Source organism: Dipteris shenzhenensis, chromosome 26, assembly GCF_047967505.1.
Source record: "Dipteris shenzhenensis isolate YYH24624 ecotype China chromosome 26, Dip_SZ_1.0, whole genome shotgun sequence".
Taxonomy (NCBI): domain Eukaryota; kingdom Viridiplantae; phylum Streptophyta; class Polypodiopsida; order Gleicheniales; family Dipteridaceae; genus Dipteris; species Dipteris shenzhenensis.
Genome location: NC_141621.1, coordinates 52,616,325 through 52,630,557, shown reverse-complemented (window position 1 = coordinate 52,630,557; position 14,233 = coordinate 52,616,325). Strand labels below are relative to the sequence as shown.

Below are 14,233 nucleotides of genomic sequence, written 5' to 3'. Positions count from 1 at the left end.
GGAGACTAGATGTCAATGGGCAACCATTTGGGTGATGCAAAGACTATGTGCAGGAATACTGGTTCTAATGTATAATAGGATATGCTTGCATGGAAGAACCTATGAAATTTCTTAAAGAAGAATCATCAAAGCCAATAAGGGGAAAATTTTAGTTGAGGGGTTTTTTTAATACCCCTTGAACGCACATGATACATAGGGTTTGTAAGTTGTGCACCCCCTGAGGCTAGTTAGATCTTATAAAGGGGACTCCTAATTTTTATAATACAATTTCTTGAGTTGAACCTGTCGAATAAAATTTATTGATTCATCAAGATTTGGCCACACTTTTTCTCTCAAAGTAGCTATTTGAGGATGGTAGTGCACTCACAAAAAAATTTCCAATACTCAAGCTTGTCTTTGCAACCCTCAAGCTCTTCTTCTTTGTGAATTAGAGTGAGTCGAGACCTTGTGCCACTACCTCTGTCTACTGAGCATGTATGGATGTCGAGGAGTTATAGTAGGTCTGTAGGATTGCCATTGCTTGTACTGCTGCTATCAGCTGTGTTTGACTTTGGTAGAGGTTGGAGGTCACATCCCTCACTATCTTCTCTTGAGCTTCGAGAGCTTGGTTCATGCACACTTCTTCTACCTCCTTCTCATCTATCTGCGCCCGAAGTGCCTTGACCTCGATAACGATTGCCTAGAATTACTATTTGATTTCTGTTGTAGTCTGTCTATCCAATTCTCTTGCATATTCTTCCTTGGCTAAGCTAGTGAATAGTTCTGCTTGATGTTAGAGAATGATAGATGGTGATGAGGATTGGCGATATTATGCATATTTGAGCTTCTTCTTGTGCTTAGGTACAATGACAATGGGTGAAACACAATCAGTGTGCTCAATCTCACAGATGAATTCGGCATCTAGGAGTTTTTCTAGCTCGTCTCATAAACCATGGTGGCATACTTAGGATTTGTGCGATAAGGTCCACATACCTTAGGGTGAGCACCTTCCCTTATAGGTATCGTGTGTGTACTACCACATCTAGTGAGATTCCTTTCATCTCTTTGTATGACCATGCTAGGCAAACACGATATTCCATTAGGAGTGCTTTGAGTCTGGTTTCATCTTCCTGTCGAAGCTGTTTCCCAATGAAAACTAGCTTTTCTTCCTCCCCTTTAAGGGCGAGGTTTATTGTGCATGTTTTTGCCAATCCCTTATAGATTGGAGTATCTCCAAAGCTATCGGTTTCTTGAACTTCAGATTCTCTTAGTGGTCTTGGCATTGCTATTGGCGCACTGCCACTTTCATGGCACTCATTTGGAGTCTCAAATACATGTTGGGATACATTGTGTGATCAAGAACTTGCTCTAGTAGCAGTCATATGATTATGTGTGTGTGTGTGTAGAAAAGTACACTCAGTGCTATAAACGATGACACAAGTGATGGGGTAAGCAAGGCCCCCACTTGGGGAGGTGCTCGGGAGGTGCCTATGATGTAGGAGTCCCTATGATATAGGAGTTCTCTCCTTTGATGTAGAAGAGGTGCCTATGATTTATTCGACCCTCTCTCTCATTCTATAAAAGAGATCTTCCCTCTCAAATCAATAGAACACAATTTTGTCTTCACCCCCTCATCTCTTGCCATGATGCATCTCTTCTCTCCCACCACTCTCCAACAATACAACAACCCACCACATGTTTTTTTCAGACTAGACCAAAACACTGTGCACAAGTTCCTCATCCCCTTGAACAAAGTACAAGGCCTTATTCATTATATAAATGCTTACCCTCTCCAACTTGTGCCTTTCAAGCAGTTGAGCTTCCTCCATCTTGATTGTAAAAATACCCTGTCGCTTTGACTACAACAATTCTTTTTGCCAGTTACAAAATGGTGTTCTCCAAGCCTAGCAAGATTGTATATTTCCTATTGGGCAAGCTTTACTCTCCAATGTGTGGGTAGTGGCACTCTACACTTTAAACCCTTTGCTACAATAGAAGACTTGAGAATAGAAATGTAAGATTCAGATCTTTTTTGCATCCACAATTCCATTGAAGTCTTTGATCACCTCCTCAACAACTTGCATATGCAGGATTTTGTGGCTTGGGTCCTTCAGCATTGCAAACATATGAGAAGAATTCAATAAAGCTTTCAAAAAGTATGATGTATCTATATCATTGATGTCCATTACTCCCACCGCATCCTCCATAAAGTTCCTAAAGAAGAGAAAAAAATTTTATTACAAGAATCAAAGTAAGATCATGGTTGAGCATAGTAGAGTGTTGTATGGGAGACTTTACACTGACCTAGAAGCCCAAATTCTCCTCTGTTAAGTCCCACTACCTTTTTATAGTGCATCCATAGGGTGGAGATCTCTTTTCCTATCCTTGAACCCGAGTGGTGTTTCCTTGAACTTCTATCATCTTCTTCCATTCCTTCTCCAAAGATGCTTGAGCATGGGAACGTATAGATCTTTCGGAACCTCATTTGCATGACTATAAGTTCAAGATTGAATCTTGAAATGTGTTTCACAATGTAGTTGCATGACTATAAGTTCAATATTGCATATTGCAATCTTACAATCTATCTCAAAATCCAGATGGAGGTCCTTCTTCTCTAGCCGAAGATGTTCCATGGACTATTGCAGTGTGACAATTGAACTATTCCCCAATATTGTGATTTGTTTTGCTTTGGGTTCTTTGTAATTCAATTGTTTACATAGCCATTGTCTGAGCATGTACCAATTGATTGCAATAGCCAAGCAAACCAACATTCCCATCCTCGACAAAGTAAACATACTCATACAATGAATGAAATGGAGGGGTCTTCTATGTGGAAGGGACTACAAAATCTAAGTTGTACAAAATTCAAATCAATGTGCACAAATTTAGGATTCAAAACCATGACCTTTTTAATCTTACTTAAGATCCATTAAAAATTATAGATAAGGGGGCTTTTAATAAGTTTGTATAGAAAAAGGGGTTTTTTATTCCATGATAAATTTATAGATGAGGGGGTTTACCCCTCAAACACATGTTATATCTAGGGTTTCTAAATAGTGCACCCCTTGAGATTATGAGGTTTTTTGAAGCAAGCAAGTAGGAAGCTCTACTGTGCATTTGAAAATTCAGATTTCAACTTTACAACAAGGAGGTTCTTAATGAAGGAAAGCAAAATCGAAAAGTGAAAACGAAAGGTTCACAAGGGGGCCGTCCATTAATAGCTGTAAATTTTAAGTTTCTGATATTGGATCCTAGATGTTTTTGCAAGCGGATTGAAAAAGTGAACTTCCACATGGTAGAAGAAAATATTGAGCTCATTGCATGGGAAGCCTCTAGTTTAATAATAAATGGTTAATTTACCATTTGATGTACATTATCTACTCTACATGGTCTTCAAAAGAAAAGAAGATATTAGTAGATTTTCTAAGTTCAAAGGCTAGTGAAATTAGGGCCAATATTGATTGCATTCTTAGCTTGGGCAGTCCTTAACAATGCATAAAAAAATAGTTGAGATTCCTCCCCAAAGCCCATGTCTTGTAGAGATTAGATAATAAATGCATGACCCATCATGTCTCGTCATAAGCCTTGTCACCATCAATTTTAATGAAATAAATTTCTTGTCCACTCTCTTTAGTATAATCTAACCCCTCCTGTGAGTGATTATTGCCTATAAAATGTGCCTCCCTTATATGAAATCTTTTTAATCATCTCGATATCAAGAATAGATAGAGGTCTCTAGCTTTTTAGTTCATCTTTGGGTCCCCCTTTGAGGATGAGATTAATCATTCCAATCTTAATTCTAGGGAACAAAGAGCCTATAGATAGGGATTCTTATATAACTCAATCATTTTAGTTTGACCAAGTTCCAAAAGACAGACTAAAACTCCATAGGAATTCCATCTTCATTTGCTATTTTGTCCCAGTATTCTCGACCAAGGTAGGAGCACATTGCTATCAAGGAGAGACATGTAGACCAAATATTTGGCAAAGACAACCCTCTAAATTCAAGTGAAACCAAAATTAGCCCCCCAATTTGGGATGTCCTTTTCACCAATCTAGAAACCATTGGAGTAAATTCTAGTTGATATGTGCACTTGCTACAAGAAAACAAAATCTAGATTAAAAACACCTCCATTTGAATACACATGGCATACGTATTTGTAGGTGAATCCCTTGTGTTCATAGCACAAAGCTACTTGCTTACCTTGTTGTTCATGCATAATCCTAATAACAATCATTTACAAATAGCTAAGTAGTACTCAATATTATGGATGAAAGTGTGGTTTTGGAATATGATAATAAATATGTCAAGGTAAGTTAATGTACCCAATGTGGATCTAAATAAAATTTGTTATGGTAAAGATCAAGAAGTGTTCCACATTTTCCTTAAGCATATTTCATGCCAACATGATGCCCAATTCAAGATCAAGACTAGTTTCAAATATTCATCTTGTTTGTGGGTGTAAAAGAGGACTAAATAGCCAAATAGTAAAAATAATCAATTCCACCACATCATTGCATATATGGAATCATTTGATCTTGATGGTGTGAGTAAAACTCCTTACATGGTGTTAATGACCCTAATTTGAGTGTTATGCACAAACAAGGCTTCACCACATTTTTCCCTTCTCATAACTCTCTGTTTGAAATGGTATAAAGTGAAGATGTCATCTACAAGCATAATAGTTTCAAATGTATTATATGATGTATGATGTCATCTACTTGCATAATAGTTTTCCTATGATGTTTAAGTACTATATAGATTAAGCATGGAAAAAGAGATTAGCAAATGAAATTTTACCTCAGAGGTAGATGAATTCTAGTCCCGCACAAAAGAATAGTTCTTGTCTTGTAAAAACACTATCAACTAGTGCTAACCTACCTAAAGTCATATGTAAAGTTTCATTCCAACTGTAATGTTTCCTACAAGACTTTTATATATATATATATATGGCTTCCTTTTAGGAACTTATTGTCACCCAAACTACTTCCACAAGAAGTAGGTGAATATATCTATGGAAGCAGTAGGTGAATATATCTGCTAGAGCAAGACCATCAAAGGAGCCCTTAGGTTACTTGTTGAACTTGAGAATTTCTTACATGCCTAGCGCAACCACATATATATGGATTTTGTTTTATTGGGATTTCTGGGGGCAAGACTAGATGTCGTAAGAAAAAATGGTTTCTTGTCATGGAATGACATTAAATTTTCTTATAATGACTCTAGAGGCAGATCCCTTGTAATTTTTTCCTCACACTAGAAACTCCAGTTACACGTGTCAACGCTCACAAGAACGCGTCCAAAACCAAATGGATCACCTAATATGACACATGGTCATAGGGCTCTCATTCAATCATTGAGACACAATGTGAGGTCAATGGATCAATGCCCTACCTATGAGCCATCAAGGCTTGACCCTGGGCTACATCCTTCTTAGGGTTTCTATATCATCCAAGAGAAGGTTGTTCTTAAATACTTTCTTTCCAGGGTGGACTGCCATTCATATGCCCACTTTGAGCTGCCACACTAATCAGATCTAGGCCAGGTACTGGGCCTTTATAAGCATACTAGGGCTGCTGTTATGGCAGGTCCTAAATGGTGAGTTAGGATTTAGGTGGCCAGTTTGGATCGGTCGGTCCTAAATGGTGAGTTAGGATTTAAGTGGCCAGTTTGGATCGGTCGGTCAGGCCGAGGCAGACAGATCTCTTCAGTCAGGGACAGACTCCCTCCTCCCGCCTTAGTTAGGAGGTCATTGACGCTTACATCCCACAGAAGCCCCCGATAGGTACGCCAGAGCAAGAGGCTGCAGCAGACATAGACCTAGCTTCTTGGCTGTAGATAGAATGCAGCACTTGGTTGCCTACAAAAGCATCTCTATATACCACATGGACCATGATCTCTTGGCTGTAATAAGTTGCTATGTATTACAGATCTGAGTGTTTCCTCATCCATTCATCCTTTGTGCCCTTTAGTAGAGAACAAAGACAGTAGTGAGATCCTTTACCCACCAGTTTCCCCTGCAGGGGTTAGCAGAGGGGGCCAGAAGCATCTCTTTGTTACTTGCCTGTCCACACGTGCAGCTTTATATGTAACATATTGCTGTGAATTCAAGATCTAATTTACTCATTCATCCTTTGTGCACTCATGAGTATAGTAGATCACAGTATAGTAGTAGTGAGGTCTTTTGCCCATCAGTTTCCGCTGCAAGGGTTAGCAGAGGATTCTAGCCCTATTCTTGGACACGGTGCTGCTGTGAGAATGTATTGAATTGAAAAATAGAGTGCTACTTTGAGAACGGCTTACTGTTAACTCCATGATGTAAAGTTGGAATCCATTTTCTTCAAACATTTCATGCCTGTCATTAAAGTGACTACAAAACAATACTTCGAGCAATGAAACCAGCTCTTATACAAAGTCTGCTTGTCATATTTGTGCAACTCAAGCCATAATTCCATATAGCTTTCCAAGCTGTTGCAGGGGTGTGTGGTTGGCCACTATAGAACCCAAACTTGCCAGGAATTTCAGGTAGGAGGATCCACCTTGGAAAAACTCGCATTAAGCCTAGGAAACCTTGCTCAGAAGACGATGATTTTTGGAAATACAAAACTGTCCACCTTTTCTCTCAAGTCAAATTACCTGAAAACTCAGATTTCTCTTTGTTGATGTTTTTGTTATCAACCCATATGGTAAGTCCTTGTCCAGTATACGAGCATGATAAATGAACCAACAGTGGATTGACAGCATGAAGGAGCATGAAGGTGCAACTGGCTGACATAAAGATCGGCGACTCTACCACTCTCCTTCTCTATAATACACGAGCCCAAAGCCACTTTGCTGTTTGATATTCGTCCACATCAGACCATTGTCATCCAAGAGCAGCGGACCTATAGCAGGAGTATCAAAGGTGCAAGCCAAACTTAGGAACAACATCTAGAGTCATTTTTCTGAGCTCCTCTGTTTTAAGTACATCACCATTTTTCACCTGCTAAATGCATCAGAAAAGATTAGAAGTCAACTTCTATATACTTTTGTAAGACTAGAATATATCTAACCATACAACTTAAGATTTTTGCTGTTCTAAAGTCCAAAATTCTACAAAAAATATACAAGAGAAAATAAATGAGAAGAAAAATGAGGTAACAAAATTTTTTTGAAAAACAAAAGGTAGACATACTTAGCAAGCAAAGCAATGCTTATGTCGTCATCAGTGCCCAAGCATACACAGCTATACTGGGTTTCTAAAGACCCACAGAGTCTCTTGGCCAAACCCAGTGCTTACTAAAATACGTCAATTAAAAAAAAGAGAAAGATAAAGAAATAAAGAAGAAAGGAACAAGGTGAGTAAGCAAAAATAAACAAACAAAAAACGACCAAAAGAACAAGCTCTCTCTCTCTCTCTCTCTCTCTCTCTCTCTCTCTCTCGTAAATGAAAGAAAGAAAGAAAGAAACTTGTGTCATTTAAACTTGGGAAGGCCATTTTGCTGTAAAACTTCAATCAATTTCAGAGCTGCCCTCAGCTGTCCATGGTTTTCTTCGCATACCTATAGACATGCAACGATCCAGTTCCCCCCCTCCCCCCAATTACTCAAGCTCAACTGATGGAGATGCAGAAAGTCAAAGAAGTCAGGGGCTGTTTAGCCCGATGGAAGAGCAATCATCAAACATATCTAAGTTAAAGACGTTTTATCTAAAGACACTCGGTCTTAAACTGATACATGCACATTGGATTCTACCAAAACACGTGAGCACTAACGATAGGACTTTGTTTGACCTTAGAGGCTCCTCTTTGAGGGGATGGTGATCTCATGATGTATTCCAGGTTCTTGGTCGCGCAGGCCATTTTTCGGCCTCCTGCAGACATTAATGCCTCTCTCTCTCTCTCTCTCTCTCATAACCAGCAGTAGTATCCTCTGATAATGCATATAGAGCCTATATATACCTACATGAATCCAGGAACATTCCCAAACTCATCCTCTAAAAACACAACATAGTGCAGTTTCAATCTCACGACAGTCACTCATAAGATTGAAAACCATAAACTCCATCGCGCATAGCAGGGACTAGCTACTATGACATCCCCACTGATGTCATCAGCGCCCAGCACCCAACAGTGGGTGTAGACCATGGTATAAAAGTATGCTCTCACACATACAAATCCACACACCCACATATACTTGAGCATCCATTTATACAAAGTCTTCGTACTGAGTTTCTGTCGGCACTCCAGAGGTGAAGGGCAAACTCAGCCATGACGAAGCACATACTCAGCCATGACGAAGGCTAGCACTAAAGGAGAAGGCTAATCAAAAAGTAGTCCAAATCTCTTCATTCAAGCTACAACTGCTTGTGAAGTCTAAACGCTTTCATTTTAGTCTCTCCCAAACGAGCATCTAAATCTAAATCTAGCTGATAGGGCAACACACCATTTAAGATAGAAAGAATTATCGCAATACCAACAGGTTGCAACTTAGACGAAAACTTCACAAGATGAAATTTGCATGTCCACTAATACGGCAGAAGCATATACCTAGATGAATCCAGGAACATTCCCAAACTCATCCTCTAAAAACACAACATAGTGCAGTTTCAATCTCACGAGACACTCGTAAGATTGAAAATGATAAACTCCATCATGCATAGTAGGGACCAGCTACTATGACATCCCCACTGACGTCATCAGCGCCCAACAGTGGGTGTAGACCTTAGTATAAAAGTATGCTCTCACACATACAAATCCACACACCCACACATACTTGAGCATCCATTTATACAAACTCTTCGTACTGAGCTTCTGTCGGCACTCCGGAGGTGAAGGGCAAACTCAGCCATGACGAAGGCTAGCACTAAAGGAGAAGGCTAATCAAAAAGTAGTCCAAATCTCTTCATTCAAGCTACAATTGCTTGTGAAGTCTAAACCATTTCATCTTAGTCTCTCCCAAACGAGCATCTAAATCTAAATCTAGTTGATAGGGCAACGCACCATTTAAGATAGAAACAATTATCACAATCCCAGTAGGCCGCAACTTGGACGAAAACTTCACAAGGTCAAATTTGCATGTCCGCTAATACGGCAGAAGCATATACCTAGATGACTCCATGAACATTCCCAAACTCATCCTCTAAAAACACAACATAGAGCAGTTTCAATCTCACGAGAGGCACTCATAAGATTGAGAACCATAAACTCCATCATGCATAGCAGGGACTAGCTACTATGACATCCCCACTGACGTCAGCAACTCCCAACAGTGGGTGTAGACCATAGTATAAAAGTATGCTCTCACACATACAAATCCACACACCGACACATACTTGAGCATCCATTTATACAAAGTCTTCGTATTGAGTTTCTGTCCGCACTCCGGAGGTGAAGGGTAAACTCATTCTTAAAAAACACAACATAGTGCAGTTTCAATCATACGAGAGCCTAAACTACATTAGTTTAGCGATCTGGCAGTTCCTATAGCAATCTGCATAAAAGCATCCTCCAGCTAGTCTATCATAATGAACAGTAAAGCTAAGCTAACTCTCTTCTTCAGACTGAACCAAATGAGCCAAAAGGAATCACAAAAGGCTGGCTAGTGCAGTTAGCATCAAACCTAAAAAATTGAGGAGCGTACTATTGTGCACCTAGACAACTGAAGAGATGAAACTGACAAAATAGCTAATCAGACCTTTGTACACATGCTCTCGTTGCTGTATTATGGGCTTGAGAAATGTGCCCAACTCATAGAGGCTTCTACATTTGAAGAAACTTTGAACGCTTGGTAGATACCACTCATTCAAGAGCACATATTCAAAATTGCAGTCAAGTCAAGAGAGAATTTTTGTCTGAACTATCCATGCCCACTCACAAAAATGAGAAAATTGATAGAAAATACTATCTCTGAGAATAACAGCCACACCATTGAGAAACCTCTATACTTTTCATGTCCTCTTCTGAATGTAATGCATCCAAATATTCCAAGCAATGCCAGAAATGAAGATGGTTAACACTTTTTAAAAGTGGAAGTGAAAAAATCTACCTTCACCACAATCGTGTTTAGGATATGGTCGCTGACTGATGTGAGGTTAGCATTGACAATCTCAAAGTCCAGAGCTTCCAATGCCCGTGTCAGCTGTACCAAAACCCCAGGTCCCTTCTTGCAATGTATACGGAGGTGATAAGTCTGCTCCTCCATTTTCGAAACCTCAAGCTAAAACGAAGACATAATCAACCCTTACAAAAACCATTAAAATAATCTTGAGGCAGGTAAAAGCTCCCTCATGCTTGAAAAAAGATGCTTACTAGGTTACCTCCAAGATTTTGTGCTCTGGTATTTGTCTGCTGGGTACATTCCTCATGCCATTTTTCATAGAGTCAAGCAATCCATCCGGGGAAGCATCTTTGGTCGATTGAAGATTAACAATATCAGCTTGCATATCCTCCACTTGTTTTTGCAGATCTCGTACATAGCTAATCGCATCACCAACAATTGAGGCTTTGTCCATCTGCAAATCAATGTACGTCAAAACTGGACCTACTTTTAATGAATTTAGACAAGCATTGTGCTACTGTTCAAACAGAGACAAAGCATGAGGTGCGCTAAAATATCTTTAAAATATTTTTTCAGGAGCAAGGCACTCAAAAGATCATGGACAAAAAGGCTCTTAACCTAAAGCAGAGGAACACAAGTGTTATCAGTGCTTTGCTAGAGAAAAAAATGCTATAGGAGGAACTTGGAAGTGGTTTTTGTTTTTGAAATCTTTAAATCCTGTTTTTTAATCTCTTAGTTACTAAGATTAGAGTAGCTTTATTGCTCTCTCTCTCTCTCTCTCTCTCTCTCTCTCTCTCTCTCTGTCATGACCTCGTTCACATCCTACGGTCAAGCACAAGACCTTAGACAAACATTCGGGAAAGTATTACCTTGCTTATTTTCGGTACAATCGCCCTCAGAGAGTACAGTCTCTCATTGAGCTTCTTTCTGCGTCTTCTCTCAGACACGAGGTTTTTGGACATAGGAGCTTTCCCATGGGGACTGAGCTTGTCATCCTCATCATCTTCCCCGGCATCACTGTTGTCGGAAGAATCAAATTGCTTCAGATGATCATTTGCAGGAACCGACCCTCTAAGCCCCCCCTTCCGGCTGGGAGAAGAGGGCACCACTTTGGAACTTCCAATATTCACTCTGCCGTCAATGTCCTGCTTGCTCTTTCCTTGACTCCAGTTTGCCCGGACTTTGCCAGGTTCAGAATGGACGGCTTGATTTTTGTCTGAAGAGCCATCGGCTTTGTCTTGATGAAGGAAGGTCGCATTTTCAGCTGAGGGGAACTCATGAAGCTTCCAAGTCGAGAAATTAGGCTCGGAAGGCAAGCTCCACTTTTCCGAGTGGTCTAAGAGAGGAGACAACTCGTCACAATTGATTCCCATCGCTGAAGACGTGCCGAGGCTGGAAAGAAGCATGTCCTGATCGAGAGTATTCATCATTGTTGGACTGTTGAGGATCTCCAAATCTTCTGTTGACATCGTGGTGGGGGAAGAATTCATAGGGGTGGAGTAAGCACTGTTGCTTCCAGTAACCATTTGCAAGCCGTGGAAAATATCGTTGCTTGAGCCTGCACTCAGCAGCGGGCGCAAAGCCCGCATTGATTCTAGCAGCTTATCGCAGTGAGATTTGTCATCAAACGAATCTAAGCCTCGCATAGGGGGTTGCACTGCAACCTAAGAGCCCACAACAAGAAATTCCATTATACATAAGGTTGAGATATAATTAACGTACAAATTGTGCGATCGAAATCAGAAGCATGTTACAGGACAGAGTTGCCCTGGATGAAACCAGAGCATACAATCTGCTCAATCAACATCTGCAGCAACCGATCCATCGAACAGGTGCAAATTAGCATACACGCGACTCGCCATTTACATCGGGGTAGAGGAAATTCTGAAAGCGTAGGAGGAGCTGGAAGGTTGGAGCAGAGCGTGAACGATGAACAAGAGCACAAATTACAACGGAGGGGAGTGACTGGGTGAAGAGGACTGCGTGGTACACGACAGGAAGAAGGCAGAACCGGAATTCGCGCTGCTGCTGGAAAGGGTACGAAAGGGAGGGGGGGGAGCTACCAACGGGAGTGGAAGATGGATGCAAAGCTGGCGGCTATCTTTCGGGAGGATCCAATCGATGTGGAGCCGGAGTGGGGGGGTAAGGAGGGAGTGGAGTCGGAGAGCATGTGGGGGGGAGGGGATCGTGTCTCGTGAGGGGAAAAGAGGGGGAGGGAGAGAAGGGTGATCAGTGCTCACCCGGAGAAGAAGATGGCGATGGCGATGGGCAGTAGTAGTAGTGGTGGCCATGGCCATGTCGAGAGAGAGAGAGAGAGACAGACGTACCTCTCTCTACACACGTGGGCACACATTCATACACATACTTCGTACTTACGTACATACATACAGCTCGCGCCCCAGTGCCGTAACCCAGCCTCCCCTTAAATTACACTTTTATGGAGCTTCCGTATTTTCGCAGTCTCCTCCCTCTTCGCTTTCCTTGACCAGACTCTATTAAATGAATTGGTCCTCCATCCATTCATCTCTTGCTCTTCTGTTGCGAATTTGAGAAACCAAACTTGAAACTCCTGCCGCAGAAGGAGAGCCCCATTTGGATACCTCCAATATGAACGTTACACTACCTCTACTCTCCACAGCAAGGATTACATTGCAATCGTCTTCTTCCTACATTTGCCACAACATTTAAGAGTTGTGAAACTCATCCGATATGCTTGCTATATTCCCTTTATTCGACTCCTGGATTCAAAAATTCCTAATTACCAAACCAGACATCGTTTGCACATCGAATCAATTGCAAATTGAATTGAAGTTCATTTTACGCACAAAATTTCAGTGTGTATTTGCATTCCATGTCTCTATGCTGTAGCCATGGAGGTGCTTATGTGTGAAAAAAGTCAAACGTTGGAAAAACCATTCTGAATGTTAATCAAGAGGGCGACAGGGCATTCATTTGCATGACCATGGATGATTCTTTGGCATAAGGAGCATACAATTGCTATTTAAAAAAGGGACCATACAAGCAAACCATTACACATAAACTTTCAAGATCTAAATTCAATAAAGCTAAATGAAAAGCTAAGTAGAAAACAGAGTTGTAAGTGGAGCTGAAAATAAAGAAAGTGGCACGCTGTCTTTAATTATAATTAATTGGAGTTCCTCAATTTTATTTGCAAAAAAGCAAGGAAAACTTTTATTTAAAAAAAGAGAGATGTTAGTGCAAGATTGGCTATCTCGTTACATCACTTGCAAAGCCTTAAAAAGAAATCTTGAAATGTAGATACTTTGCATTTAGAATTTTAGAAGATTCAATAATTTTCTTCAAATTTCAATCAACATATCCCCTCATAAATACAAGTATTGATGATTTACATCACTAGAACATCAATTGATTTCTACACCTCTAAATATATCACCACAACCCTAATTAAATTGCACAATTGTAGCTGAATAGTCATATAAGCTAACTCTATTACCCAAAAGAGCTATCTTTCATCTAGCCAATAGAGTTATCTGTGCCTTACCCATCCAATGAATGATGGATCTCTAAATTAGAGATACAAAGTGACATGACCAAAATAGGCCTCGCCTCTCTCACTCAGATCCCTCAACCCCGCTCCATCTCCTCTCCCTCAGTAAACCAGCAATAACCCTGAGGGGAGGACTACCCATGAGGCATAGATATACAATCTCCCACTCTTTCCCCCCTTCCATCGCTCACACATCCCCTCTCGCTCCTCTCTTGCTTTGCTCTCCCTACTCCTCTCTGCTCTACTCTTCTCACTCCCCCTCTCACTGCTTTGCTCTCCAAACCCCTCTCCTTCTCCCTTCCCCCCTCTCTCCTCTCAGCCCCCCCTTCCTGCTCTCCCCCTTCCCTCCTATATAGGTGCTCAAGGTGGTAGGAAGTTTCTCGAAAAGGACACCTCACGAAGCTTCTAGAAACAAACACATATTTTTTTCCATAACCCTATGCTTACACAAATTAATCAATCGCCGGACACTTAGGTTAATCAAGTTTTCACCGTCGCCGTGCCCAAAGACTAATGCTAATGCTATTTGTCCAATATTGTGGTGCTATGGTGTCCACTTGCAAATTTAAAGATATTATGTACGCATATGTACCGTGTGCAAAAGTCTTTTGTGTCTTAATCATTCTCAACGTTTTCTAAATTGTAGCACATGGATGGGACTACCATCAATTTTTAATAAGAATCTAT

General features: G+C 40.7%; 1 protein-coding gene across 3 annotated transcripts; it reads right to left on the bottom strand.

Moving 5' to 3' along the window:
- Window positions 1-6,288: 6,288 nt before the first annotated feature.
- On the bottom strand, window positions 6,289-12,247 carry LOC147885263 (uncharacterized). Of its 3 annotated transcripts, none has more exons than XM_087397333.1 (5): window positions 11,866-12,247; window positions 10,887-11,681; window positions 10,277-10,471; window positions 10,006-10,176; window positions 6,289-6,962 (listed from the first exon to the last, which is right to left on the bottom strand). In XM_087397333.1, exons 2-5 carry the CDS (start codon window positions 11,661-11,663, stop codon window positions 6,879-6,881), a joined length of 1,227 nt encoding a protein of 408 aa, XP_087253459.1. In that variant the 5' UTR covers window positions 11,664-11,681; window positions 11,866-12,247; the 3' UTR covers window positions 6,289-6,878. The 3 variants fall into 3 exon arrangements, with proteins under 3 accessions (XP_087253459.1, XP_087253461.1, XP_087253462.1); XM_087397335.1 differs by having other exon boundaries at window positions 11,884-12,247; XM_087397336.1 differs by having other exon boundaries at window positions 12,081-12,247.
- Window positions 12,248-14,233: the final 1,986 nt, after the last annotated feature.

Excerpts from the sequence above, each read along its gene's own strand:
- LOC147885263 (XM_087397333.1), bottom strand. The coding sequence starts at position 11,663 with ATGCGAGGCTTAGATTCGTTTGATGACAAATCTCACTGCGATAAGCTG. Across the intron at positions 10,472-10,886 it reads TTGTACCGAAAATAAGCAAG|ATGGACAAAGCCTCAATTGT; the intron begins GTAATACTTTCC and ends ATTGATTTGCAG. Across the intron at positions 6,963-10,005 it reads TAAACACGATTGTGGTGAAG|GTGAAAAATGGTGATGTACT; the intron begins GTAGATTTTTTC and ends TGCATTTAGCAG.